General features: G+C 49.9%; 1 protein-coding gene and 2 long non-coding RNA genes across 4 annotated transcripts in view; 1 reads left to right on the plus strand and 2 right to left on the minus strand.

Annotated features, from left to right (window-relative positions):
• The window catches only part of LOC135809921 (uncharacterized), a 120518-nt gene that overhangs the window by 67597 nt on the left and 26319 nt on the right, over positions 1-26602 (plus strand). The gene's annotated exons all lie outside the window — the stretch shown is intronic.
• Positions 1-26602, minus strand: part of LOC135809906 (uncharacterized) — a 205808-nt gene that overhangs the window by 37802 nt on the left and 141404 nt on the right. For both annotated transcript variants that reach the window (XM_065323364.1, XM_065323355.1), the window contains 2 exons: positions 7820-7894; positions 716-772 (listed from right to left, as the gene is read on the minus strand). In XM_065323364.1, the coding sequence (XP_065179436.1) occupies positions 716-772; positions 7820-7894 (132 nt within the window). The remainder of the gene's footprint in view (positions 1-715; positions 773-7819; positions 7895-26602) is intronic.
• Positions 22203-26047, minus strand: LOC135806787 (uncharacterized). The gene is made up of 2 exons (XR_010551274.1): positions 25784-26047; positions 22203-22744 (listed from the first exon to the last, which is right to left on the minus strand). It is a non-coding gene; the product is annotated as an uncharacterized LOC135806787 (long non-coding RNA).

Genomic DNA, 26602 nt, shown 5'->3' on the forward strand with positions numbered 1-26602 from the left:
CTCCAACACTTCTCCAAGGCGCAAACCAACAACCTTCCAACTTGTAAGGCTCAGGTTCGGGAAGGTCCGAGTTGAACTTACTATCACTACCTTTTCTGTAGTTTGGAGGCCTTCATGGCGCTCGGACATGTGCAATTCACAGACTCTCACTAGCTATACAGTACACTGATTCTGGCAAATTTTATCTGCATTGATAGTCATAGTGATTGATTTTCCGTGCCGAATTTCTGACCCTGCATGCATGTCCCATGCACGTCAACAGTACTTCACACTTTCCTTTTCCCGCGTTACCACCTCAGCTATGCCAGTTTTGTATGTGAAAAACCCTATAATTATATTAGCAGTTTGGTCTATATTTTAACTATTCAACAGCTACCTTCACTGATGAGCTATGTATTAGCGAAACAGCTGTCTGAAGGAGTTATAGAATATCGTCTACGGAAGTGTCCTCGCAGTGTTGATGGTTGTGTGCAGGAGGGTCTAGTCGGCTAAGAGCTCAGTGTAATGGTGGAGGTGACTCAACCTTTTCTGTAGTTATAATTATTGTTTTGTTTAGAGGAGTCCCATATACCTGATGATACCCTCTTGGGCGAATATTTGGATAAGAATTTGAAGTTTATTTTGGAGAGATTTGGAAAGATTTTCACTCTATGTAGCCAAGGAGTTTGTGCGGCTGTGGATAATAAATACTGGCGTTTCATTAAAAGCTTCTTACCCGTCACATGAGCCAAGTTTAGGGGGGATGACACTCAGATTGTTATATCCAAGATATCTGTAGGACAAGTAAAATTACACATGAAGAACACACAAGGAAACCCAACCTTTGCAAGCAGAAACAAATCAAATTCACACTTAGGCTGTTAGGTAGGTCATCAAAACCTCGTTAGTTACATGTATGTCCAGTGGTTGTCTCTTGTTGTCGCACTACATGTCGCGCTTATTGAGTTTTCTCGCATTTGCACCTTTGTGTCATTATTGCAATTTTCGCTGTTTACTTTAGCTATCTTCTTTCTTTCTTTTTTTTGCGCTGTTTTACCACCTTCTTACTGTATTTAATCCACTGTTCCTGTTCCTTTTCCCTTGCCTGTATTTCACCTGATGAGAAGGCTTGAAAGTATACTTGTGAAGACAAAAACTTTCAAGATGTTTGTAATGAGCCTGAAGTGTGTCCTTTTTATGAGTATTAACACATGAAGAACGTTGCTTTATGGCTTTCTGAACCAAGTGTATCATGAAGGGAATTTGGTGTTCGTTTTGGATTTCCGTGACTGGAGGATACTGTAAATATACAAAATTTCGGCGCTGCAAAATTTCGGCACTTCACGATTTTTGACATTTCGGTGGCGATTTATTTTCGGCGTGGGGTAGATCAGCTATAGAGGGCATGGTATACCGGTATAGTGCGACAGATGCTCTGAAAAATTTCATCGGCGATTTAATTTAGGCGTTTTGGGTCGGTGCCGAATATAGCCGAAATTAAATAGCTGCCGAAAATTTGTATATTTACAGTATGGTGAACCAGTTTTAATATCGACTCTCAAAGTTGCACCGATATTCACAAAAACACACAGCATATTCAGATCCAAGTTTCATTATCATGTGTCTCGAAGGCTTAGTTGGTGTGGAGGAAGGATTATCAGAAATAGGGTGAATCAAATGTTTACAAAGTTCAAAGTACTTGTAGGTTCTCTATAACGAGAAGCTATTCCCGGATTGATATTTAAATTTTCTCTAGTCAATAAAAGAGCCCATTTCCCCATTGAAATTTGAATTTTCTGTAGTTAATAAAATAAAATGAAGTAGCTGGCAGTACTTTGATGTTCCAAACCCTCATTCCGTTTGGACCCCACAACCCGGGATGAGGGTTAAGAAATCAATTACAAACCATTTTATAAACTCTCTTACCCTGTTCTAAGATCTCATAACTGTCAACATTACCTCAACCCTGGAACCTTTGGATCCGTTGCATCGTTTTCATGGAACACCTCATCAAAATGTAGAGGCCTGACATATAATATGTACGCGAGGTCCACACAGCTTTAATTCCCGTAGCTATGCAAAAGACGTTACTTCAGTTAACGTCTGGCATTAGCCAGGGTCCACACAGCTTTAATTCCGATTTGTTTGTTTGTGCCATCTTTTATTATCTTTATTCTCACAATGGCCGTAGCCAATAAGTATATGTTATCGCATGGTTGCAAGGGCCTTATGGCATATTATTGCCCCGAGAGGTTAGCCCGAGGGCCGTAGGCCCGAGGGCTAACCTCGAGGGGCAATAATATGCCATAAGGCCCGCAACAACCATGCGATAACAAATTTATCACATGGCCCACAGAGCAGACCATTGGGCTGCTGTTGAAATTTGCCCAAATGCCAACACATTATGACCACAATGTATATTGATGTGCTATCATTATCAAAACAGGAAAAATGAAGATATTTCTCCTACACCCTAACAAAAAGTCTGCTTCAGGCCATCAGAGAGATACAGTACTGAAAGACGGAGACAGAAAAAAAGTGCCGGCACCGCATCGTCATAGCAATAGACATGGCAACGACAATAGATACAGCAGAATCATAATTTCAGTTGAAAAATTAAGAGTGCTACCACAAAGAGTTTCTTCATGTTTACATGCGTATCAGGAAGTTGTCAAATACAGTGCTGCAACAAGTGCAAGTATTTGACGACTCCCTGGTGTGTAATTCTGAGGACAATTTTTCTTCTTCTTTTTTCAGCTCCAGATAGCTGTACTATTTTTCATTGCAAAACATTCCTGAATTGTTGTGTTTGTTGTTCAAGCAAAGGTGAAGGCAGAGGACAGATGAGCCTGGTAAGAGTTTTGCGTGGCACATGAAGACCACACACAGGCAGTGACTTTGCGAGGATCTGAAAACGCACGACGCTGAGTTGAATTTGTGTTATTTCAAATAATTGTTTGTGATCACAGTACCACTTCGAGCAGAACTGAATCTTATGCAAAAGCTTACCGACGGTCAGGCTGCCAACATGACTGAACAAATGATCCCTGCAAGCACCACACGGCAGACGTCCGAAGCTATGTCCATTCCCGGGATGCCGGTCCATCTCCAAAAAGAACTCCATCTTCGTCTCAATGCTACACGTACACTGCGACTCGTCGTAGAGTCGTACATTCTACAGAGTCGTCGTAGTCACGCGAGGAAAGCTGAGATAGCCACTTTCGACCACGCGTTCACATGTCACACTGCGCTGTACAGTCACCATGACATATTCACATCCCGTAGATTTCACGCGTACAGTCTCAGTCAGGGTTGTCACTGACGACGGGCTTTGGACGCGGGCGTTGGACTGATTTATTGCCCGCTCATACAGACCAGTGATTGGCCCGATCCAAAGAAACACTCACGTGACATGTGATAAGAGAGAGATAATACTATGTGTTATCAATCAGAGTGGGTGCAATAAACCGGGAGAAACGGTGGCTAGTGGCAGCCGTGGTTTGGGTGCTTCATTTAAATGAAGACGAAGAAGGAAGTATATCCATTGCGAAGGCAGGTAGGCGATAGAGCCTGATTAAAATACTATACCTAGGCTGGGCTGCAGCGGGGGTTGGAGCATGTGCAAATTGAGGATACTATGATCGGGGTAACTTCTCTTTTGAATGCATTTATTTCTCGGAGGGAGTAACAGTGCGGTGGTAGGCGGTTGTACTGAGTGCATGCGGAGTACAAGGGTGAACGTTGAAGGCGGGTGGAGTGGGTGGTGGGGAGGGCAAAGACTCGATGACGCCTCAAGTCTCGGCTTGGTGGCTCGGTGATGTAGCCTGAGGTCGCAAGCTGGATTTGTGGCGGGGATCGTCTGACAGCGATGGTGTGTGCAAAGAGTAGCTGCTTGAGCTGCTGGCGGGATGAGAGGGTTGGCCAAGTGACGTGGTGGAGTAATGAACTGTGGTGGCAAGGACTGAAGAGGGGGAGTCGGAGGCAGAGTTTTGCTGACTGCCATTGGAGACGTTCAAGGGCGTCTTGTTGCTGAACATTCATAGCTAACATAGCCAGAGAACCATATTCAATAACGGGGCCTATATACATGGTGTACAGTGTTGACAGGGCGGTGAGTGAAAGACGTCCACGAATCCGTCTCAAGAGGTGGAGAGTGCGCGCAACTTAGCTCTCGATGTGCTGGATGTGGGCATTCCACTTCAGGTCTGCCTGAATGATGATACCCAGGTGTCGCTGGCTCTGGACTCTGTTCAGTGTTTTGCCTCTCAACGTTATTGTCAGGGGGGAAAGTGTTTTGCCTCTCAACGTTATTGTCAGGGGGGAGGCACCGCACAGTGTCATCACGACCGTCTTTGTTTCGTTGACGGTCAGGTGCCAGGTGTCAAGCCATGTAGCGGCTTTAGTAACACTGGACTGGAGCGCTCGCTCTGCTGCTGCTGCTGAGTGGCCGCTAGCGATTAAGGCGGTGTCGTCGGCGAAGAGGCTGCTTCGTGTGGCTTGGGAGTTGCAAGCTGCTAGTAGGTCCATCGTGTATATGAGGAATAGCAGCGGGCCGAGTACCGATCCCTGAGGGACTCCTGCAGAGATGTCAGGCCAGTCGGAGGCTGTGCTTCCGATTCGGACCCGCTGCCTCCAGCCCAGGAGGTAGCTCTCAAACCAGCGGAGTGCTGCACCCCTTACGCCATGGTGTTCAAGCTTGTGCAAGACGGCACGGTGCCACACGTGGTCGAAGGCCTTGGAGAGGTCAAAGAAGCAGACGTGGACTGACTTCTTGACCTCAAGGTCTGTAGCAAGTTCGTACAGCAGGCGGCTTATTTGATACTCTGTGCTGTCGTTCTTCCTGAAGCCTGACTGTTCTGGAGGGAGATGGGGTTGGATGTGCCTGTAGAGAGCTTTGTGGGCGATTCTTTCTTGCAGTTTTGATACGACGGGTAGGAGGGAGATAGGACGATGATTCGTGGGACAGGCTCGACTGCCCTTCTTGAAGATTGGAGACACCATGGCATCTCGCCAGTCTCTCGGGACTTGTCCGTGGGTGAAGGAGTGGTTGAAAATTATTGCTAAGGAAGGGGCGATGAGGTCAGCAGTGAGCTTGAGAAGAATAGACGGGACTCCGTCCGGGCCGGCGCTTTTGTTGGTGTCAATGTGACAAAGGAGCTCGAGTACCTCCACTTCAGTGGCGGTGACATCCTAGAGTGTCCTGTCAGTAACCCTCGGCGTGTGGATGGGAGGGGGAGGGCCGGTGCACCCATGGAGTGACTGCCTGCTCTGCTCAACGAAGAAGTTGTTGAAGGTTGTATGTAGCCTTGTCGAGGTCAGAGCTAATGGTGTTCCCATCACATTCCAAGTCGGGAACGCCACGCTGTACTGAGGTTCTAAGGAGGGACATCACATTGTACAAGTTGCGGCGATTGAGCGTCACTCCATGCTCGTCCACCGTATCCTCTCTTACTAGGTATCCGTGTACATAGCCACACTTCGCGGACCGCAGCTTGGCCGTAACACTGTTACGTTGCGCAGTGTAGGCTCTCCATGATTCAGCAGAGCGTGTCATTAGATACGTTCGGAATAGAGAGTGCTTCTTCTTGATCTCATTCCTGAGGGTCGGCGTAATCCAAGGCTTCGATGCCCGTCGTGTACTATGATCATGCGGTCGCTGGTTAGTTAGGTGGGGCTGGTACAAATCCTTCGTGCAGTGCCCGCGTGGCTGAGGAGGGGTGCTGCCTTCCGCAGGAGGCCCAGCCACTGCTTAGCACGTGATGCAACTTGCCGAATGTGGAGTATGTAGCTTAGTTTAGAATCAAACGTCACTCCGAGCACCTTCATAGATTCATCTGGTGGGAGAGGAGTTCCGCCAAATGACAGCTGGGGAGTCACTGTATCCTTCCGCTGGTGCGACAGAGTGATAGTTTGCGATTTCGATGGCTCAAACGCAATCTTCCATCTCTTGCCCCAGGCATGAAGCTCAATTCTCAACTCCCTATCTAGTCTTCGTTGTAGTGAGGCATTCGAGGCTTGGTCAAGAAGGGAGTACAAAGTGGTATAATCTGCAAAAGTGTTCAGGTTTGTGCCATGCGACACGCAGCTTGAAATGTCGTTTACGTACATGAGGAACAATGTAGGTCCAAGGATACTACCTGGTGTGAAGCCAGACTGGACAGGGTGCACCGATGAGCTATGGCCATGAACAACAGCTTTAATGGTGCGGCATTGCAGTTAGTGGGTAAGCCATGTGAGCATTGAACCCCCTATCCCCAGCTGGTGGGCCTTGTAAAGTACGCCAGCATGATGCACTTTGTCAAAAGCCCCTGCTATGTCCACGGCAACTGCTTGCATAGCTCCACCTTGTGCCATGGCATTGGCCCACTCATACTGTAGGACAGTCAGGAGGTCTGCAGCTCCAGTGCCACGACGAAAACCGTACTGACGAGTATTCAGCAGACGGTGGCGTTCCAAGAAATTAACAGGCTGCGAGTTGACTATACTCTCCATTACTTTCGACAGGATGCTGAGGAGAGACACAGGTCGATAATTCGAAACAATTGACTTGGAGGACTTCTTGTGTATGGGGGACACATGGGCTAGTTTCCAGGAAGCTGGCTGGACCCCTGCGCATGGTACCATAAATGTCTTTCCTTCTGTTGTCCAACTACCATTGTGATGAAATATTTCTGATGATAATCACAAGAAAACAACATTCAAATTTTAACATATTGTTCAATTGTTCGTGGTATGAGTGCGCTTATTTTACTTTCGTCAATATTCATAACATCCCTATGCTTTCTTGCCTAGGCCATCACGGTGGTAGACGGTGATGAGCTAGGAAAAAGCATAGCGTAGGACCCTGAGCTTCCATGCTCTCTCGTGGGTCTTGATAGCAGACGTTTTCCCCCTTCAGTCATCTCATATACAACATTGAATGCCGACAGTGTGGTAGTCGGTATGTTGGTAGGACCCTTCAACATCTGTCCGAGTATATCAAGCAACACGTTCCACTGTCGTTGCTGTCCCAAGCTGCCAGATCTTGGAGACCAAGGCGTGGCAGGCCGCAACCACCCAAACACCTAAGCGCGCAACGACTGCCTTCCGCGTCCTTTTGCGTTATGCAGAGCTCACTTACTTGTCAGTTTGAGCACTCTGGCAAGGTACGTTCCGGCCTGGTTTAAATCTGGCTTTGGAAAATATATTTTTCATGGCTTCCTGGTTCGGCCTCCACTTCTCTGTGCTGCGATGGTGAGTTCCCAAAGGACAAAGCAGTTCTTTCCGCTGATTAACTAGAGAAGAAATTTGTCTGCGAAAATGCAAGGACTCGAGGTCACAGAGGGCATTTAATTGCGATTTTGTTTCATATCTATCCGCTGTAACTTTCGTACTCATCGATAACCTCCTAGCTACTCTAGCTTCCATGATCTCTAAATGTTCGAGCTCAGATTTGGTAAGGGTATAGCACCGAACTGAGGTGGCATGTTCCAGAGCCTAGTGGATATAACCTTTCTAGATAAGAAGTAAGGCCTTCAGGGCAACCAGCCGTCCAACATAAAGAACAATAGGTTGACGCGGCCTTGATAGGTCTTCAGAACAGTCTTTGTGCTGGACTGGTCTGTGGTCAGATGCACGCCAAGATGTTTACAACTTTTACTGTCGTGATGAGCTGATTAGACAGTTGGACTTGGTCCTGACTGTCGTAATTCTTGATTTGGTTTTTTGGCTGGTGAAAACTATCCCCCACCTTGCTCGTCCATTGTTGGCACTTTGCTATAGAGGAAGAAATAAAGAAATCGTTGCTGATTGTTGGTTGTTGTTCAATATTCAAATCCCTAAATAGTATGAAAATACTTACATGCTTGAAAGGCTAGACTTAGCGTATCTACGAAGAGTATAGGGTATCTGTATAAGGTTATCGTGTTCCAAATATCTAAAGGGTAAACATAGATAATTGCAAGTCATACACAAATGACAATGAGGAGATAACATTTTTTAAGTAATGCAATGAGAGGGCTTGAAAGCCCATGAGCCCTCGATATACTTCGTTTTTCCGTAGGTCGTCATGTCTAGTGTTTGAACTGTTGTTGTTGTAGAAGATTATGTAACGTCGCACCACAAACAGGCGATTTCGCCTCCTTTGATACATGTGGACGACTGATAGAAACGTCTTTGAAATACGATTATTGGGCACATGTCTTTTGTACTGCAAATATGTTTCTCTCAGTTTGAACAACACACATGACAAACTAGGAAAAAAACATAGCAAGGGCTCCAGGGCTTTCAACTTTCAAGCCCTCTCGGTCCTACTTTGTTAAGTTAAGAAAAGAAACTTAAAAGTACATAAAATCAAATAGATGCATAACTCAAAACATTAAGGGTATTGGATCCGGATCCAGGTCGATTGAGTGGATCATTTGGATCCACCAAGGTCCAATCCAATGCTGGCCCTGATCGAATCTGGAATTTAGTGATTTTTTAGGGATTCCGCGAGAGAAAGCAACGATTTCAGCATCATCGCTTTTATTGGCACTGTTCTTGGCAAAAAGGAAGCTGATGGATCCGCTGAACTCTGCTACTGGAGTAGGTTGATCAGATGGTGACTTGCCACTTCAGCTCAACCGTTTCAGCGTGATACATTTCAGCGCCAGCACTTCAGTGCCATGACTAGTCGACTATCAGTGCGGTGAAGAACAGCCCAGCAAAACTCAGCTCCAAAACGTGAGGTGCAATAATTTATAGCGCCATAAAGTACAACGCAAAGTCAATGTTTGGACATTTATAGTCACAACAGGCGATGTTCATACATACATTGTATAATAAATTGGCGCTGAGAAACAAGGCGCAGGATCTGTGAGATATTGCATACGATCGCCAGACAGCCTCGTTCTCTCGCTCTCTCTCTCTCTCTCTCTCTCTCTCACTATCTCTCTCTCTCTTTTGATCTTCCTTTCTCCATTCTTGATTATCTCCATTCTTGATTATCACCAACTCCTCTCTCGCATTTACCTGAGCTTACAGTCTTCTCCTTGTATCTTCGTGTTTTCCCGCACTATCGCCTTTCGCCGTTGGAAAGCGTACGGTAGCTTGATTTGCTGGCGGTTTTGCTTCACTGTCTTTTGTTCTTTGAGTTTTCTCCTTCGAGACAAGAGAGACATATTTTTCCTTACAATGAATCTTCGAGACTGATTCCAGAAAATGTAAATTGGTCCTTCGAGCCTCTCAGACGATGGCTGACGTAGTGAAGCGGAAGATCGCCAAAGCGAAGGCGAAGGCAACCTTCACGAACCTTCGCCGCGGACTACTCGTCGCCATCGACGAACCAGACTTAGACAAAGACAAGATCAAGTACAATCTTGTTTTACTTGAGAACGGCCTGAACGCCGTGATGGAGATTATCACCGAGTTATCCAGCGCATGTAGTACCAGTCAGGACAGTGTGTTTCTTGATGGTCTTTGCAAGGATGCTGATGATCTGGAAAACCAGTATACAGATGCTGTTACTCGTGCGAGTACAGTTTTGGCTAGCATGAGCCGTTACAATAGTACGTGCACCAGCGAGGCGACGGGTGTGCGGTACTCACGCAACCCTGATCGAGTACGAGAGTATTTGGAGTCTGTGTCTGCGGCAAGGACAGTGCGAGCTGCACAGGATCAGTTACAACAGGAATCCACACACGTAGAATCTACACATATGCAGAGTAGCACCACAGGTAGTGCGAATGTCAGTGTGTCTTTGGGTGCACCTACACCATGTACACAGGCTACAGCTGCTCTGTCCAGTGCAAGTAGACCTACGCAGGGCCAGGCCGTCCCGTCGTATGAGTACCATGTCCATGAGTACAGCGTTGACCAAGGTCCGCCCGACATACATGTCAACGGGGATCCGGTATACCCACATGCGGCGCTCACTGATGACCTCGAGGTCAAGCCTCCGCGTGGGCTGATGGCCACAGCTACAGAGAGCCTCTCAAATCCGAGGTCAACATCGCCGGCTCAGCCGCCGTGCACGGAGTTTTCGAACTCCCCGACGCAGCAGTCGTACGCAGAGTTTTTGAACTCTCTGGCTTCGCAGCAGCCGCCGTGTACGGAGTTTTCGAACTCTCGGCCGCACGCGCAGCCGTCGTACACGGCGTCTTCGAACTCTCTGGCTTCGCAGCAGCCGCCATGCACGGAGTTTTTGAACTCTCGGCCGCAGCCATCGTACACGGCGTCGAGCTCTCCGGCTTCGCAGCAGCCGCTGTACACAGAGCTCTCGAGCTCCGTGCCGCAGCCGGCCCACTCAGCGCCACGACAGTCGTCAACACAGGTCAGGCAGCAGCCGCTGTACACAGCGTTGTCAAGTACAAGTAGTTCGGTGCAGCAGCCGTCCTACTCTGCGCCACAGCAGTCGTCAACGCAGGTGCAGCAGCCTCTGTACACAGCGTTTTCCAGTAGTTCTCTGCAACAGCCGTCGCACTCGGTGCCACGACAATCGTCGACGCAGGCCACACAGCAGCAGCTGTCCACCGTGTTTTCAAGTTCCGTACAGCAGCCGCCGCACGCAGCGCCGCAGCAGCCGCTGTACACAGCGTTTTTAAGTTCCGCACAGCAACCGCTGCAGCTGCCGCCGCACGCAGCGCCGCCGCAGCAGCCGCCGCACGCAGCGCCGCACGCAGCGCCGCAGCAGCCGCTGTACACAGCGTTTTTAAGTTCCGCACAGCAACCGCTGCAGCTCCCGCCGCACGCAGCGCCGCAGCAGCCGCCGCACGCAGCGCCGCAGCAGCCGTCGCACGCAGCGCCACAGCTGCCGCCGCATGCAGCACCACAGCAACCATCGTACGCATTGTCGACGCCAGACCAGACTCGGAGCGGCTTCCGACCATACAGTCAAAACCCGACGCTGTCATCGCAGTCAGCACGTTTACCCGTTACGCCGCAATTGTCGCCACCTGCACTGACTCCCTCACCTGACAGTTCCTCAGGTCAAAGTCCACACAGCGCGGCACCATCTGATGTCTATCGCCATTTGAAGAAGATCACCATCCCAACTTTCAGTGGCGACAAGAAGGCGTACGACACCTGGCGTACGGCATTCATGGTGTGCGTGGATCAGCAGCCAATATCAGCCGAGTTGAAGCTCCTTCAACTCCGCCAGTGCCTCACGGGCCCGCCGCTGAAGAGCATTGAGGCATTTGGCTACTCAGCGTCCGCGTACTCAGCCGCGATAAGTCGCCTAGAACACAAGTACGGTGGCCTTCGTCGTAAGACGGCCGTCCACATGACCGCACTCTCCCAGTTTACGCCCATTCGGGATCGGGGCACTGCCGCAGAGTTTGAGCGCTTTGCTGACTTGCTGCAAGTCGCTATCATCAACCTGCAGGATGTTGGGCGACATGGCGAATTGGCCGCAGGGACATTCTGCACCCAAGTGCAGCAGAAATTGGGCCCGGAGCTGCTGACCAACTATAACAGATGGCGATGTGACACAGGGGCTGAGGAGTCCGTACCCCACCTACTGCAGTGGGTGCTGCGCGAAGCAGACTTCCGCACGGAGGCGGATGAGACGCTGCACAGCATCGCCAACATGACACTGGGCTCCCGGTCACCGCCATCCGCCAAGCCTTCCAGGTTTGGACCAGCTACGGCGTCTGCGTTAGCAGTGTTGTCCACCAACCCTTGTGCTTACTGCTCTCAAGATCACGCTGCCGCACAGTGCTCCGTTATTACTTCACTCGCGAGAAGGAAGGAAATAGTGAAACAGGACGGGCGTTGCTTCGTGTGCCTCAAGCAGCATCACTTGGCCCGCAACTGCCAGTCAACGTTAAAGTGCGCCAAGTGCAGCCGGCGACATCATGTCAGCATCTGCGATGGCACGCTAGCGCTTGCTGGCAAGGACAAGTCGTTTGGCACGGCCACCAGGTCCGGTCAGCGACGTGCGTCGCCAGCCAAGGACCTCTCGACTGAAGCGGGCACATCCGCAGCTGTGGGCACGGTCGGCAATGGTGGAGCCGTGCTGCTCCAGACGGCTAACGCTACAGTCTGCTCCCCAGCAGACCCGACCCGCACCGCCACGGTCAAAGTCGTTATGGATGGCGGCAGCCAGAGATCCTTCGTGGCGTACGATGTGACCAAGCAGCTGGGTCTACCAACCCTTCAGGATGAGTGGATCTGCCTGAATCCGTTTGGTTCGCGCGAGGGCAGTGCTGCCAGCTGTGTGCAGATCGTCCGTCTCCGCGTTCAATGTTCCGACGGCGGGGTGATCGACTTGGACTGTGTTGTATCCAACACTATGTGCCCACCCGTCCACAACCAGCATCCGCATCTAGCCGCCCAGCAGCACGCGGCGCTCGAGGGTTTACCCCTGGCGGATGACAGCGCAGGCACCATCCAGATTGACGTCCTCATCGGTGCAGACTTTTACTGGAAGATTGCCACCGGTGATGTGCGGCGGAATGAGGATGGGCCGACAGCGATAGGCACACGGCTCGGTTGGGTCCTGTCAGGGCCATCAGCCATTCCCTCGTCCAGCCACACCATGGTCCACCCAGCCTCACATGCTAGCTGCAACATTGTCCCCTCGGAGGTCGACGTCGATAAGCAGCTTCTCCATGCCGTCCAGAAGTTCTGGACCTTGGAGTCCCTCGGAATAACGACCAACGAGCCCGAGGTGATGGAGACGTTTCTGCACACCATCCAGCATGATGGACGCCGGTACGTGGTCAATCTTCCATGGAGGGAGATGCACCGGATGCTACCGGACAACCACCAGCTGTGTGAACGCCGACTACAGTCTACCCTGAAGAAGCTACGGCGGCTACCGCAAGTACGAAAGGAGTATGACGCAGTGATGAAGCAGCAGCTGGAGCTTGGGATTGTCGAGCTTGTGCCATCAACCGAGAGCGATGCGCCGGGCAACACACATTATCTGCCGCACCATCCCGTGATCCGAGAGGACAAGAGCACCACGAAAGTCCGCGTGGTGTATGACGCCTCGGCCAAGGCGGGCACCGCGCCATCCCTCAATGAGTGTCTCCACACCGGGCCTCCTCTCATGGAGCACATTCCAGACATTCTGATGCGTTTCCGGGTTAACAAGATCGCGGTGACGGCGGACATTGAAAAGGCATTCCTGATGGTCGGCATTGCCAAGGAAGACAGAGACGTCCTGCGATTTTTATGGGTTGATGATGTCAACAGCGACCATCCCAACACCTTGACATACCGCTTCACCAGAGTGGTATTCGGTGTGTCATCCAGCCCATTCCTCCTGAATGCCACCATACACCACCACATGGATCAGTATGCTGCCGACGATCCGCAACACGTCGAGCAGCTCATCAAGTCGCTGTACGTGGACGATGTCGCTGGTGGTGATACCGATGAAGAAGCAGCATACACCTTCTACGTGAAATCGAAGGTGCGTCTCGCTGAGGCAGGCTTCAACCTGCGCAAGTTTGCTTCCAACTCAGAGCAATTGATGGCTCGAGCACACGGCGACGAAAGCGATGCGGGCTCCAGCGCAACAGACCGTACCACAGTAACCCAAGATGTGCAGTCGTACGCCAAGAGCACGCTGAACACCGACGCCAGCCTTCGCCAGCAGCACGAGAAGGTCCTGGGCCTCCCATGGAATCGCAAGGCAGACACGCTGGTCTTAGATGTCCGTGCTGTATTCGCCGAAGTGGCTGTTGACACCATCACCAAGCGCCAAGCGCTGTCAGCATCATCCCGGATATTCGACCCACTCGGCTTCATCACGCCAGTGACGGTGGCACTCAAGATGTTTATCCAGGAACTGTGCAAAGCCAAACTGGAATGGGACCAGCCGCTAGTGGGAGAGCAGCTGGCAACTTGGCGTACGCTCGTCACTGGTCTCGCCACGATGGAGCCAGTCAGCCTTCCCCGGTGGTATTTCCATGGCGCCAGTTCCCAGGCAACAGTTTCGCTTCATGGATTCTGCGATGCATCCGTCAAGGCGTTCGCAGCAGTAGTGTACCTGGTCAGCCACGGGAAAGGAGACACGCAAGTCCAACTAGTTGCAGCACGCAGCCGAGTTACACCCGTCGCTAAACAGTCCATCCCGCGCTTGGAGCTCATGGCGGCGCTAGTCCTGGCCCGACTCGTGTCGTCGGTGCTATCGGCATTGACTGGCGCAGTTAACATCGAGGAGGTCCGCTGTTGGACGGATTCGCAAGTCGCGCTAAGTTGGATTATCGGAGAGCAGCACGAGTGGAAGCAGTTCGTGGAGAACCGTGCGCAATCCATCCGACGTCTTGTCCCGTCATCAGCTTGGCAGTATTGCCCAACTGACTCCAACCCTGCAGATCTGCCGTCACGGGGAGTGAAGCCGAACCAGCTGGAGCAGACCATCTGGTACTCTGGACCGTCGTGGCTCGCCACTGCGAAGTGCAACCCCGACGGAGCTAGTCCTCCTCCTACACGAGCAGTAGAAGCGATGTCCGAACTGAAGAAGGGCCAGCCGACAGCTGCCCTGCTCACCGGGTCAAAGGCACCAGAGGTCGACATCGGGCAGATTGTCGACATCAGCCGCTTCAGCGACGTCGACAAGCTACTACGAGTCACGGTTCTAGCGCTGAAGTTTGTCAGTCGCTTGCAACAGAAGCCTGACCCCGAAGTTCACTCGGCAATGGCGTATGCGCAGTCGCTCTGGCTGAAGGATGTGCAGCAGTTGGTCGTCAGGGACCCCAAGTTCTCAAGTTGGCAGAAAGAGTTCGGAATCTTTTGCGACGACTCTGGCATCTTGCGCTGCAAAGGTCGGCTGCAGAAAGCGGCACTCACGTTCGAGCAGAAGCATCCCGCTATCCTGCACACCACACACCGGTACACTGACCTGATCGTCATTCGCTGCCACCGCCGAGTCGCTCACAATGGCGTGAAAGAGACACTCACGGAGCTGAGGTCTGCCTACTGGGTCGTCCGTGGTCGCCAGTACATTCGGAGCCTGTTGCTAGCGTGCCGTGTCTGCAAGCGTCTCGAGAGCGTGGCGTACGTGCCTCCAGCAGCTCCGCCACTGCCAGAATTCCGGACGACAATCGACGCGCCATTCACCTACACTGGCGTCGACTTCGCGGGTCCGCTGTACATCAAAGAGCAGAGTGCTGTGAAGAAGGTGTACATCGCGCTGTTCACCTGCGGCGTTACCCGAGCGATTCATCTGGATCTCGTGCCAGATCTCTCCGCTGAGACGTTTCTGCGCTGTTTCCATCGATTCACAGCCAGATTCAGCATCCCGAAGGAGATGAAGTCGGACAACGCCAAGACGTTCAAGTCCACGGCCAATACCTTGTGCGCGCTGTTCGAACTCGATGAGGTGTCCTCTCAGCTCGACAGCAGGTCTGTGAAATGGTCATTCAACCTCGAGAAAGCCCCCTGGTGGGGTGGCTTTTTCGAGCGGCTGGTCAAGTCCGTCAAGCGCTGCCTCAAGAAGATACTGCAGCAAGCCACAGTCACTTACGAAGAGCTTCTGACCGTGCTCATCGAGATAGAAGCGGTCTTGAACAGTCGCCCATTATCGTTTGTGTCAACCGAAGATCTGGATGAGCCGCTTACGCCGTCACATCTGATGTACGGTCGGCGCATACTGTCCACGCCCATGGTGGACCCGGAAGATACAGAGGTTGCTACAGTACAGCGTGACTCACTATTGAAACGCCTCGTCTATGTCAAGTCTCTGATTGACCACTTCTGGTCGCGCTGGACATCGGAGTACCTGCTGGAGCTGAGGAACTCGCATCGCACCGGGAACGCTCGTCGTGGCAGTGACATCCGGGTTGGTGACGTTGTTGTCATCCACGAGCAAGGCGTGCAGCGAGGTATGTGGAGACTCGGCCTAGTTGAGGAGCTCCTGCCGAGCAGTGATGGCAGTGTGCGCGGCGCTACTGTCAAGTGCTCAGCCAATGATGGTCGTCCGTCACGCTTACGTCGCCCGATTCAGCGTCTCTACCCGGTCGAGGTTAGCTCCCGGGCCCAGACTGCTGCTGATGATGTCGGCGCAGAGCAGTTGCCTGCCGCTACTCCAGCTGTTGCTGGTGTGGAGTCGTCCTCGGCGGCCCCCGCTCGCCCGATCCGTGCAGCAGCTCGGCGTGCGCAAGAGTTGCGACACCGCCTCATTGATGCTGGCCGTGTGTAGGTGGAGCTGGACACCATCATGAGCTAGATTAAACTTGCTACTGGATCATGCACAAGTCTCTTTTAAGTTATTTGTGCACCGCAGCAGTCTAATTTGAGTTTCCTTGTTTCTTTCTTTCCTTCGTTTGTCTGGGTGACCTTACACTGATTGCAATATCACGTATGAGTTGAGGCATGCATGGTTCTGATCGCCTCAACTGGGGGGAGTGTGAGATATTGCATACGATCGCCAGACAGCCTCGTTCTCTCGCTCTCTCTCTCTCTCTCTCTCTCTCTCACTATCTCTCTCTCTCTTTTGATCTTCCTTTCTCCATTCTTGATTATCTCCATTCTTGATTATCACCAACTCCTCTCTCGCATTTACCTGAGCTTACAGTCTTCTCCTTGTATCTTCGTGTTTTCCCGCACTATCGCCTTTCGCCGTTGGAAAGCGTACGGTAGCTTGATTTGCTGGCGGTTTTGCTTCACTGTCTTTTGTTCTTTGAGTTTTCTCCTTCGAGACAAGAGAGACATATTTTTCCTTACAATGAATCTTCGAGACTGATTCCAGAAATTGTAAAGGATCTGTGGAGCGCAGATCTGTCGCGCTGAGAAAGGTCGGGATGACACATTTGGCACTGAAATATGTGGCGCTGAAAAATTCTGAAATGGTCGCGCTCACCTCGTTGGCGCTGAACCTGAGGGTGCCGAAATGGCATCGATCAGATTAAGATCCAACTGATATGGATCCGATCAACTGGATTCGTGCACATACCGTGAACGTGCACATATCAAGTTATTTTTTACTATGTTCACATTCCCAGCTCGAAAATAACAAATCAAGACAATGAGACTAAACGTGGCAACAGTGCACTACTGGTAAGGGCGCGCTCACACTGCGACCAAAACCAGCGTCCATGCAGCCATGCGGCCAAGTTGCATGGCAACGGCATGAACTTGACCAAAACGTCGCGGCCACGTTTCAAATCGTGACTGCGACCTCCGGAGGGGGGTGCCACGACTTGGCGGCAACATGATCGTAGACGTGAAGCGTATTTGTGTACAACCTGGCCTGAAGTATGTTCAATTTCTCAAATTCCGGTGTGTTGATTCATGAAAATCGGCGGTTGTCGATGTCACCTCGACATTTGCACATTTTTTTAAATTTTGTAGTTGTGGTCCTGCACGCACGCACCGCCATATATGCATTCTTTGCCCTTTTCGGACGATGTCGATTTTGTTTTTGTTTTTCTAGTTGCTTCGTTGTGATCGGGTGAGCGACCAATTTCTACAGTGTACTCGTTCAATACGATGGCAGCTTTGTCTGGCTTTTCGGTTTTGGAAATCATCTTTCTCTACTTTTCTGCGATGATGGAATGCCATACCTCAAGACATTTCAGTTACATATCATCGGAAAATACAGTTCTCATCTTGGCAACAGACAAAAGAAACCACTACCGGAATTTCCACTGCACTGGCACTTGCTCAGTGACCACGAGGTCAGGAAAGCGAAAGCGCTTGGATGTCAGCGGCAGTCCCTCAAGAGTCCAAACCTACCTGATTGTATGAATTATTTTCGTCGACTTCAAGAATACGAGCCACGAGGCACTTCCTCCAACATGCAACATGCGAAAAATTACATCCAAAACGGGCCACAACTTTATTAGGAAACGCACGAACTCTTTTGGATACGAACCGCAATTCGTAAAGTTTATGTGACAAGTTCACGTCTACGCGTGTACGAGGCCTAGTGTGAGCACGACTGCCACGTTTCTGCGTTTTGCTGACGCATGGACGCGTGCTCATGGTCGCAGTGTGAGCCCGGAAGGGGTCGCACGGAGACGCACTGGCAGCTGTGATGGTGGGGCATTGATAGCTCTGATACGACCTGCACTAAAGACAAAGCTGTCTCTCTCTCTCTCTTTGTTTTTTGGTGCAAAAGCATCTCTGGTGTTGATTGCTTTCTTGCTTAGACTTCCACCACGCCTTCGTTCTCTTTCTCCCCTCTCTGTACTAGTGTTGTGCAAACCCTCCTTCTAGTCTGTCTCATTTTGCCACGACATATGCGTCATTTCTCGTTGGCTGACGTAGGAAAGAAACGAGAAATGTAGTTCTAAATATTCGAGGAGACAACAATTTTAATATGGCAATAAGGAGGACGAGCTGAAGTGACATTTTATATAATGAAGTAATCCAAATGTAGTTCTTTTTTTGTCGTTCTTTTTGCATAATGTAACATTTGCTGCCCTCAAATTCAAGATACTAGGAGCATACGCTCTGGCTGCGGCATTCTTTTTCTTCTTGCTTTGCAAGTGCAGCAGTATTCGCTCCATCTCCGTTCCTGGTCAGTTCCGTGCTGCAGCAGTGTTTCTACAATGAACTGAGAACATTGCAACGCAATGGTATGTGTGGCTGTCAGTGTACATGTGTGTCTGTGTGTGTTTCTGTTTGTGTATGTGTGTGTGTGTGTTTGTGCGCGCGTGTGCACATGTGCGTATGAGTGCGAGTGTGTGGATGTGCATGAATGTGTGTGTGTGTGCCAGTGCCAGTTAGTTCGGTTGGTGGGTACACTTATGCCGGATAGTGTTGGGTCTGTTGCCAACGGGCTCGGGTGCTTGAAGGTGTAATGTTGTACCTACCACCTTTGTTGGTTTCAGGGTTCATATATGTTGGACTCAGTAGAGCGTCCAGCCCCTATATGATGTCCAACCCCTATATAGAGTCCATTGGTCCAAAATCCACTGTACAGAGTCCAAAATTGGAATCAACTCTACGGAGTCCAAATTTTGAAATCACCTATAAAGATTAAAGAGTCTTTATGTGGACAACACTCCCTGTATAAAGTCCAGCCAATTAGGCACCCCCTATACACTCATTGCCGAAGTTGTGTTGCCATGGTGCAAAAATGGCGTTGGATGGCTACGCCTGAGCGCTCGCGCTGTCATCGCAGCCCACGACACGTCTTCCTGCTGTGCTTTCTTGACAAATTATTTTGTTTCGCTTTGTCCTTGTTGCTGGAGGGTTTGATTCTTTGAGATACTGTAGAGCGATTTGGAGTTGGTCAGCCGAGAGTAGTCGTGAGAAATGGAGAAAGAATGTGAGAGAACCTGGACTGCGGATAAGTCGCTCTGTTCCAGCGGAGGCGAGCAGAGGGTTACGATCTCAGTGCCCAGGCACGTCGCTCCTGATTATTTCAAGGGGCTCGATGTGCAAGTGGCGCTCGAAACCAGTGCTGCGCAGAGTGCCCATGTTCCTGCCAGTGTCGCTGCTTCAGCCGGGCTGGCGCTGGCGTCTCCAGTGCAAGCAGTATACCTAGTAGCTGAAACCACTCCTGAACCTGCTGTAAAACCCGCCGCTCAGGGCCAGTGCAAACAGCAGCTGATGCTGCTACTGAAAGGGCCACATATTCACTTCTGTCCAGCTCTGTCCTGCGCGCTCCCACCTCTTGTGGGGATATCATGCGCTTACGCATGCAAGGGCTGCGCCAACTTTGCAAAGACGGTATTCCCTACCAAGGGCGTGTATCCAGACGTGATCTTTACCTTCTCATCTGTGAACATTTGCACTTGAGTACTGCTGGCGAAGGGGTTCCAGACGAGGAGGCAGACAAGCCTGCATTACCAAAGCCAGTAATGGCAGCGTACAAGAAGCTACCAAGCTTTTCACACATAACATCTGGCTGGTCTCTATCTCGCCTAACTAAAATCCCTTTCTTCATTACTGAGGCTGTCAAGCACTATCTGTTAAATTCCCCGGAAAAAGATTATGACAAGGAGAGCTTGCAGTGCTACAAGCAACTTCGTGCGTACCAATTATTTGATGAGCACCACCTTCACCATTTGGAGGGAAACCTGTTTGCAGGTGGAACAAACTTTTGTTTTGTCCGTGCGAAATGCTGGCCATCACAAGATACATCAAAGCAAGCCTACACGTGTATCGTCTGCATCAGCAGGGACGATCCAGTGTGCTAAGGTGGATACTGCCAGTGCATTTCCGGATAAGGAGAGTGCTGTTCACATGTCGCGGCTTTGCTGTTTGCGCAGGATGATTTTTGCAGCCATGGCATGCAGAGTTTGTCTGGACCTTCCGTAACAGACATGTTGTATGCATGCACGCTTGTGCTTCTGACTGTTTTTCTAGATCATGGCTGCTTCTCTTCTGATCTTTCCTCGTCATGTCTGTTGACGTTTATCATCTTGCCCAACATAAACACAGTACACTGTGAACGAAAGCAACATTTCATTCCACCTCACCTCTCAACCCCTCACAAACAACCGAAAACTCGTCATCGATTGCACTGATCTTTTAACGACTTTCTGGATCAATAATCATCATTTTTATGTCTTCAAACCAGAAATTGGCAGAGATCAAAATGGTCTGTCATCATAGTAAAACATTGACTTACAAGACATTACTGAATAATAATTCGGACTGATGTTAGATTATTACTGGAACAAATCATTTCTGAATGCACAGATTGAGCTAAGTGGAATACTTGGTTGGTTGATAGAACTTGTATTTCCGGGGGAATATATGGAATATATGTAACAATCTTTTTCACATTCACGCAGTATTTATTGGAAAAAATTCATATTCTGTGATGATGATGGTCAGCCAGTGTCTGAAACGTCTAATGGCCATCGCTGAGGACCAGTGGCATACAAATGTCTAAGGGTAGATAGGCCGCGCCAAGTTTGCATCCTCTTGGTTTTGGGTTCGAGGTATTTGAACAGGGCTGAGAACACTGCGTAGTTAGGCAGCCCGGTGAAGAACCTGAACTTGTCAGGATTGTTTCTGATGCTGGCTAAATCGATCGAACGACACTTCAGGCTCTCGTACTCTTTTTTAATTTCACTGAAGTCTTTTTTCTAGGCCAGCCATGTGATCATCAACTTCACTCAGGTCACTTACACTGATATATCTGTGATCACATGGCAAACCCTGCACAGGACCAGGGGTCGGTGCTGGGTCAATAGCCGAACAGACACCACAGAAACGACCCCGGCATCATCAATATCTTGTGGCTCCTCAGACTCTTGACGTTTTCTCTTCAGAACTCGTCTCGCTGGTTTAGGAGTTGGCGTCCACTGGAACTGGGTTGGCACAGCGGTGGGGTTGAGCCATTTTCTTTCTGGCTCCTCACCAGACAGGAGCTTGCCGACGTTATCATCTTGTTTGAAATGAGAGCTGCATACTCTGGTGTTTGATGTGATCTTGAAATTTGATCCCACGTCCCTCCTAATTTCAAATTGCCATAACTTGCACCTTTCTGCATCACTGGGAAAACGATGAAATGCAAGTGACATAATCTAAAGACCGATTACTGCAGAGCGGAACAGCACAGTAGTAGCCCTTGCCTGAAGTTCTTTTCGGCTTCCTGGCAGGTTGGCTGTCAGTGCCAGATTCCACTGCGGCTGACCCCACGGACACTGAAGGCGAAGAAACAACACCAACACTAGCTGCAGCGACAGTTTGTTCGACTGGAACCGGTTCAGGAATGGTTTTAGCTACTGCTTGCGCTGGAGACGCCAGCGCCAGCCTGGCTAAAGCAGCGACACTGGCAGGAACATCGGTACTCTGCACAGTGCTGGTTTCGAGTGCCACTTGCACATCGAGCCACTCGAAATAATCAGGAGCGACGTGCCTGGGCACTGAGATCGTAACCCTCTGCTCGCCTCCGCTGGAACAGAGCGACTTTATCCGCAGTTCAGGTTCTCTGACGTTCTTTCTCCATTTCTCACGACTACTCTCGGCTGACCAACTCCAAATCGCTCTACAGTATCTCAAAGAATCAAACCCTCCAGCAACAAGGACAAAGCGAAACAAAAATAATTTGTCAAGAAAGCAGAGCAGGAAGACGTGTCGTGGGCTGCGATGACAGCGCGAGCGCTCAGGCGTAGCCATCCAACGCCATTTTTGCACCATGGCAACGCATCTTCGGCAATGAGTGTATCGAGTTCGACATAGGATCTGCTGTAAGCAGTGAATATTAACCAGAAAACCGCCTCTCCCTTTAATCCTTCACATCATTCACTTCTCAAGATAAATATGTATTGAGGCGCCACTGCAGCCACTTCACTACATGAAAAACCCTACAAACACCATCCTCAAATCAAGTGGTCTCTTTCGCAGACGCTGCAAATTACAATATCTCAATCATGCAGTGTTGCCAAATTATTGTGCACGCACACACACACATGCACACACCCACACAACGCCAAGAAAATACCTAGAAAAAAAACAAGAATCGAAAGAGAATAATGGAGAGCCCAGGATTAATTATTTGTTTTCAAACTATTGCGCGCGCGCGCGCGCGTGCGCACACACACACACACACACACACACACACACACACACAAACTTATACAACGCCAAGAAAACACCAAGAAAAGAGTAGAGACACAATACACACGCAACTCCAACAGCCATGCAAACGTCCACCCATTTACACGTAAAGTCAAGAGGGATAACAAATAATTATACGAAACGAATGCATACGGGGACGGGTACACGCACGTTTCCATACACGTAGTAGTGTAAGAGAGTAACATAGTGCAGTGGTCAGCATAATACTAGCACATGCTGAGAGTGCAATAGCAAGCTTCACCATTTCTCATGGCCATGCAAATGTTCAGCAGCACTCAGTTCCGCAAGCTTCTGAAGATCAGCACACCTGCAACAAATAGATAGCACAAGGATATGCTTATTACCGTAATGATGCATTGGAGCACACAACTACCAAGTTTTCAACCGGCAAATGTGATGCTCAATGAAAATCAACCCACTCAAAGACCTGCGAACAGGTGACGGTGGGGACAATAATCTATTAGTAATATGAGGAATAAGATCGTTTGGGCACACTCAAGACGCACAGACACACCAACATACATGATAAGGACCCCGGAGTCAGGCCGATTGGTGTCGGTGAGGTTGTGCGACGGATTATCAGCAAAGCCATCCTCAAAGTCACCAAGGCTGACATAATCCAGTCGGTCGGCTGTCTCCAGCTCTGTGGGGGCCAAGAGTCAGGCATAGAGGCAGCAATCCATGCCATGAGAGAAATCTTCCAGCAGGACGACACAGAGGGTATTCTCTTTGCAGACGCTTCCAACGCGTTCAATCGCTTAAACCGTTCTGTGTGTCTCCTGAATGTTCAACACCTATGTCCCGCACTCGCCGTAGTCCTTACCAACACGTACCGACAGCCCGCAAAGCTGTTTGTCGACGGGGAGACCCTTCAGTCTGCTGAGGGCACAACGCAGGGGGATCCCCTCGCCATGGTGATGTATGCTCTAGGGACGTTGCCATTAATCCGCGAAGCCGCTGCAGCCAACGCCGTACAAGCGTGGTACGCTGATGATTCTACAGCTGCAAGTAAGATAATTCGTCTCAGAGAATGGTGGTCTATCCTGGAAACGCGTGGTCCAGCTTACGGCTACTATACGAATGCTGCAAAGTCTGTGTTACTCGTCAAACCACAGTTCCTCAACATCGCGCGAGAAGTGTTCGCCGACACTGAAGTTCGCGTAACCGCGGACGGTCACCGACATCTTGGAGCTGTCCTGGGCACAGAGCAGTATTGCAATCAGTACGTCGCTCAAAAGGCAGAGCAATGGTGCAAAGAAGTCAAGCGCCTCGCAACCTATGCACTTAGCCAACCGCAAGCCGCCTACACTGCATTTAGCCAAGGCCTCAAGCACAAATGGTCATTTCTGGTTCGTACTGTACCTGGAGCAGCAGATCTGCTACAGCCACTTGAGGATGTGATCCGCAATGATTTCATTCCGGCATTGACAGGGCGTCACCCACCGAATTCGGTGATCCGCGCTGTGCTTGACCTTCCGTGTCGTCTCGGTGGTCTCGGTATTGTTAACCCCAGTCAGCTGAGCGATGAACATCAGCGCTCTCTGTCCATCACCCATCCACTCATTGACAACATCATCCAACAGCAGTCATCCATGGAAGGCATCTCAGGGCGGATGCGGGTACTGAAGGCAACAGCTAGGACAGCCGCTGGGAAGAAGGAGAAGGACCATGTCGTCACCCTGATGGCCCAACTCGAGCCAGACCTGCAACGCACCCTACAGCTTGCCTCGGAGAAAGGCGCCTCAAGTTGGCTGACATGTCGGCCATTGCGAAGGCATGGCTTCACCCTGCACAAGGGCGCCTTCCGCGATGCCATATGCCTCAGGTATGGATGGGATCCTGATCGCTTACCGGCAACATGCGCGTGTGGAAAGCCATTCTCCACCACCCATGCCATGTCATGTGCCATCGGTGGTTATCCCTCGTTACGGCACAACGAGGTCCGAGACCTAACAGCAGCACTGCTACGCGACGTCGCACATGATGTTCATGTTGAGCCGCACCTCCAGCCTGTGACCGGTGAGCGCTTTCCGCTGCGGTCCACCATCACGGCAGAACAAGCTCGGCTGGATGTAGTTGTCAGCGGTCTACACGGTGGACGGTTTGAGAGGACCTTTCTAGATGTCCGGGTTTTCAACCCATTTGCCCCCTCAAATCGGAAACCAACGATCGCTGGCAGCTACAGAAAGCACGAAGAGGAGAAACGGAGGAGTTATGAGAGTCGCATTCTCAACGTTGAGCACGCTTCCTTCATCCCCGTGGTGTTCAGTACGACTGGTGGCCAAGGGCAGGCAGCCTCCACTCTCTTTGGCCGCATTGCAGGCATCAAGTCTGAGAAGAATGGTGAGCCTTTCTCTGTGGCAATGGCTTTGATCAGAGCCCAGCTGTCCTTTGCTCTCGTGAAGGCGGCCGTGGCATGCCTTCGTGGGCATCGCCACAAGTCGAGCAGGTATGACCCTCATGCATATTCTGCCACACTTGCTGTCTCCGAGTGTCATCTGTAGACAACCTGTCTGTTTCCCCTTTTCTCTGTATCATTTTGTATGTTATAATTTCCGCGGATTCCAGTTTTTCTCCCTTCATTATAATTTAAGCGCAGTTTAGCGCGTATTGGCTTATGATTTCTTTTTCTTCTGTTTGTATTTAGCGCTTGACCGGTTATTATTTTCCTTCTCTTTATTTTGCGCTACATATTATTATTTTTCTGGTATTATAAACTTTGGCCGTGAAAAAACAAAAAAAAAAACAAAACAAAAAAACATACATGTAGTGTACACAGTGTTTCACTTCACTGCAACTAAATTCAAATGAGATGATTTGAACAATCTGTACAGCGTTGCTGTCAGTCACGGTCTTCCCCAAGATGGAAATGCAATGATTTGTTGTCACGAGACAGTTTCACTGACACAATGTCATGTTCATGACATCAAAACGGTTACTTCAGGGAATACGAGTATTAGCTTGAGAAGCTTTTTCTTGTCATTGGCATACAAGCAATCCTCCTAGTCCTACTACTACTACTAGTACACTGGCACTGCGTTTGTGGATCCCATTGTATTTGACATCATACTACGAGAAGAGTGTCGTGGAGTTCACATAATTATCACAGGGATAAAAATACATTTCTCATGAAGTAAAATAATAATTGATGATAGCTAGACGATCATAATACGATTGATGCAAAGTCCTTGCAGTCCTTGAGGACTATTACGAAGTGGTTGATAACTTTTAGGGCATTCATTCAAGCAACATCAAACAAACGCGATACGCTCCTTGAAAATGGAAAAAAAATTCAAGCATAACGACAGAACAGCAGACCAATCGAAACGAGTAAAAGCTTCCTTACCTCAGTCATCGTCCTGCCAAGTAGTTGGACAGCCTTTTGACACGGTGGTACAGGCAGCTCTTGTCCAGTCAAACAGGGGATCCTTGTGGCGTCGAACGAAAGAGAGTGTCAGTGTATCTGACTCGTCAGATTGCAACTGTGCTGAACTTTTCTCTTTCTCCGCTTTCTGCTTTCATCCCTCGCTCTGATGAAACCGTTCAAACGTCTTACTGGCAGCAATGGCCAGCCAAAAAGGGGATCCTTGTGGCGTCTAACGAAAGAGAGCGTCAGTGTACCTAACTCGTCAGATTTGAACTGTGCTGAACTTTTCTCGTTCTGCAATTTCTGCTTTCATCCCGCGCACTGATGAAACGTCTTCAAAGAACCACAAGACGCTTTCCAGATTTGATTTTGAACGTCTCCTTATCCTCCTTGGTTACCTCGAGACAGATTACTGTCAGCAACTGCACAGCAGAATTGGCAGCCATGGCTGAAGTGAAGAAAGGAATGCGCTGCCACGAGGCAAGCAAAACTGAAAATGTGTTTGTTCTCTTTCGGGCACAACACACAGGACGGCGTGACTGGGTAAACTGGACTCCTGGACTGTGAATAGGGGACTTGTAGAAAAAGTGTACTCCTTATAGGGGATTGCGCGGCAGGATGAAGCTGATCAAAACTGAGGGGACTCCTGGACTCTGTATACATGTAGTGGATTTTGGACCAATGGACTCTATATAGGGTGCTGGACATCATATAGTGCATGGACTCTATACTGAGTCCTACATATACTTTCTATTTGAAGTATACATACCTGTTAACCATGGACTACTTCTGGCTAGA

The sequence above is a fragment of the Sycon ciliatum genome, chromosome 1 (genome assembly GCF_964019385.1).
Source record: "Sycon ciliatum chromosome 1, ocSycCili1.1, whole genome shotgun sequence".
NCBI classification, from domain to species: domain Eukaryota; kingdom Metazoa; phylum Porifera; class Calcarea; order Leucosolenida; family Sycettidae; genus Sycon; species Sycon ciliatum.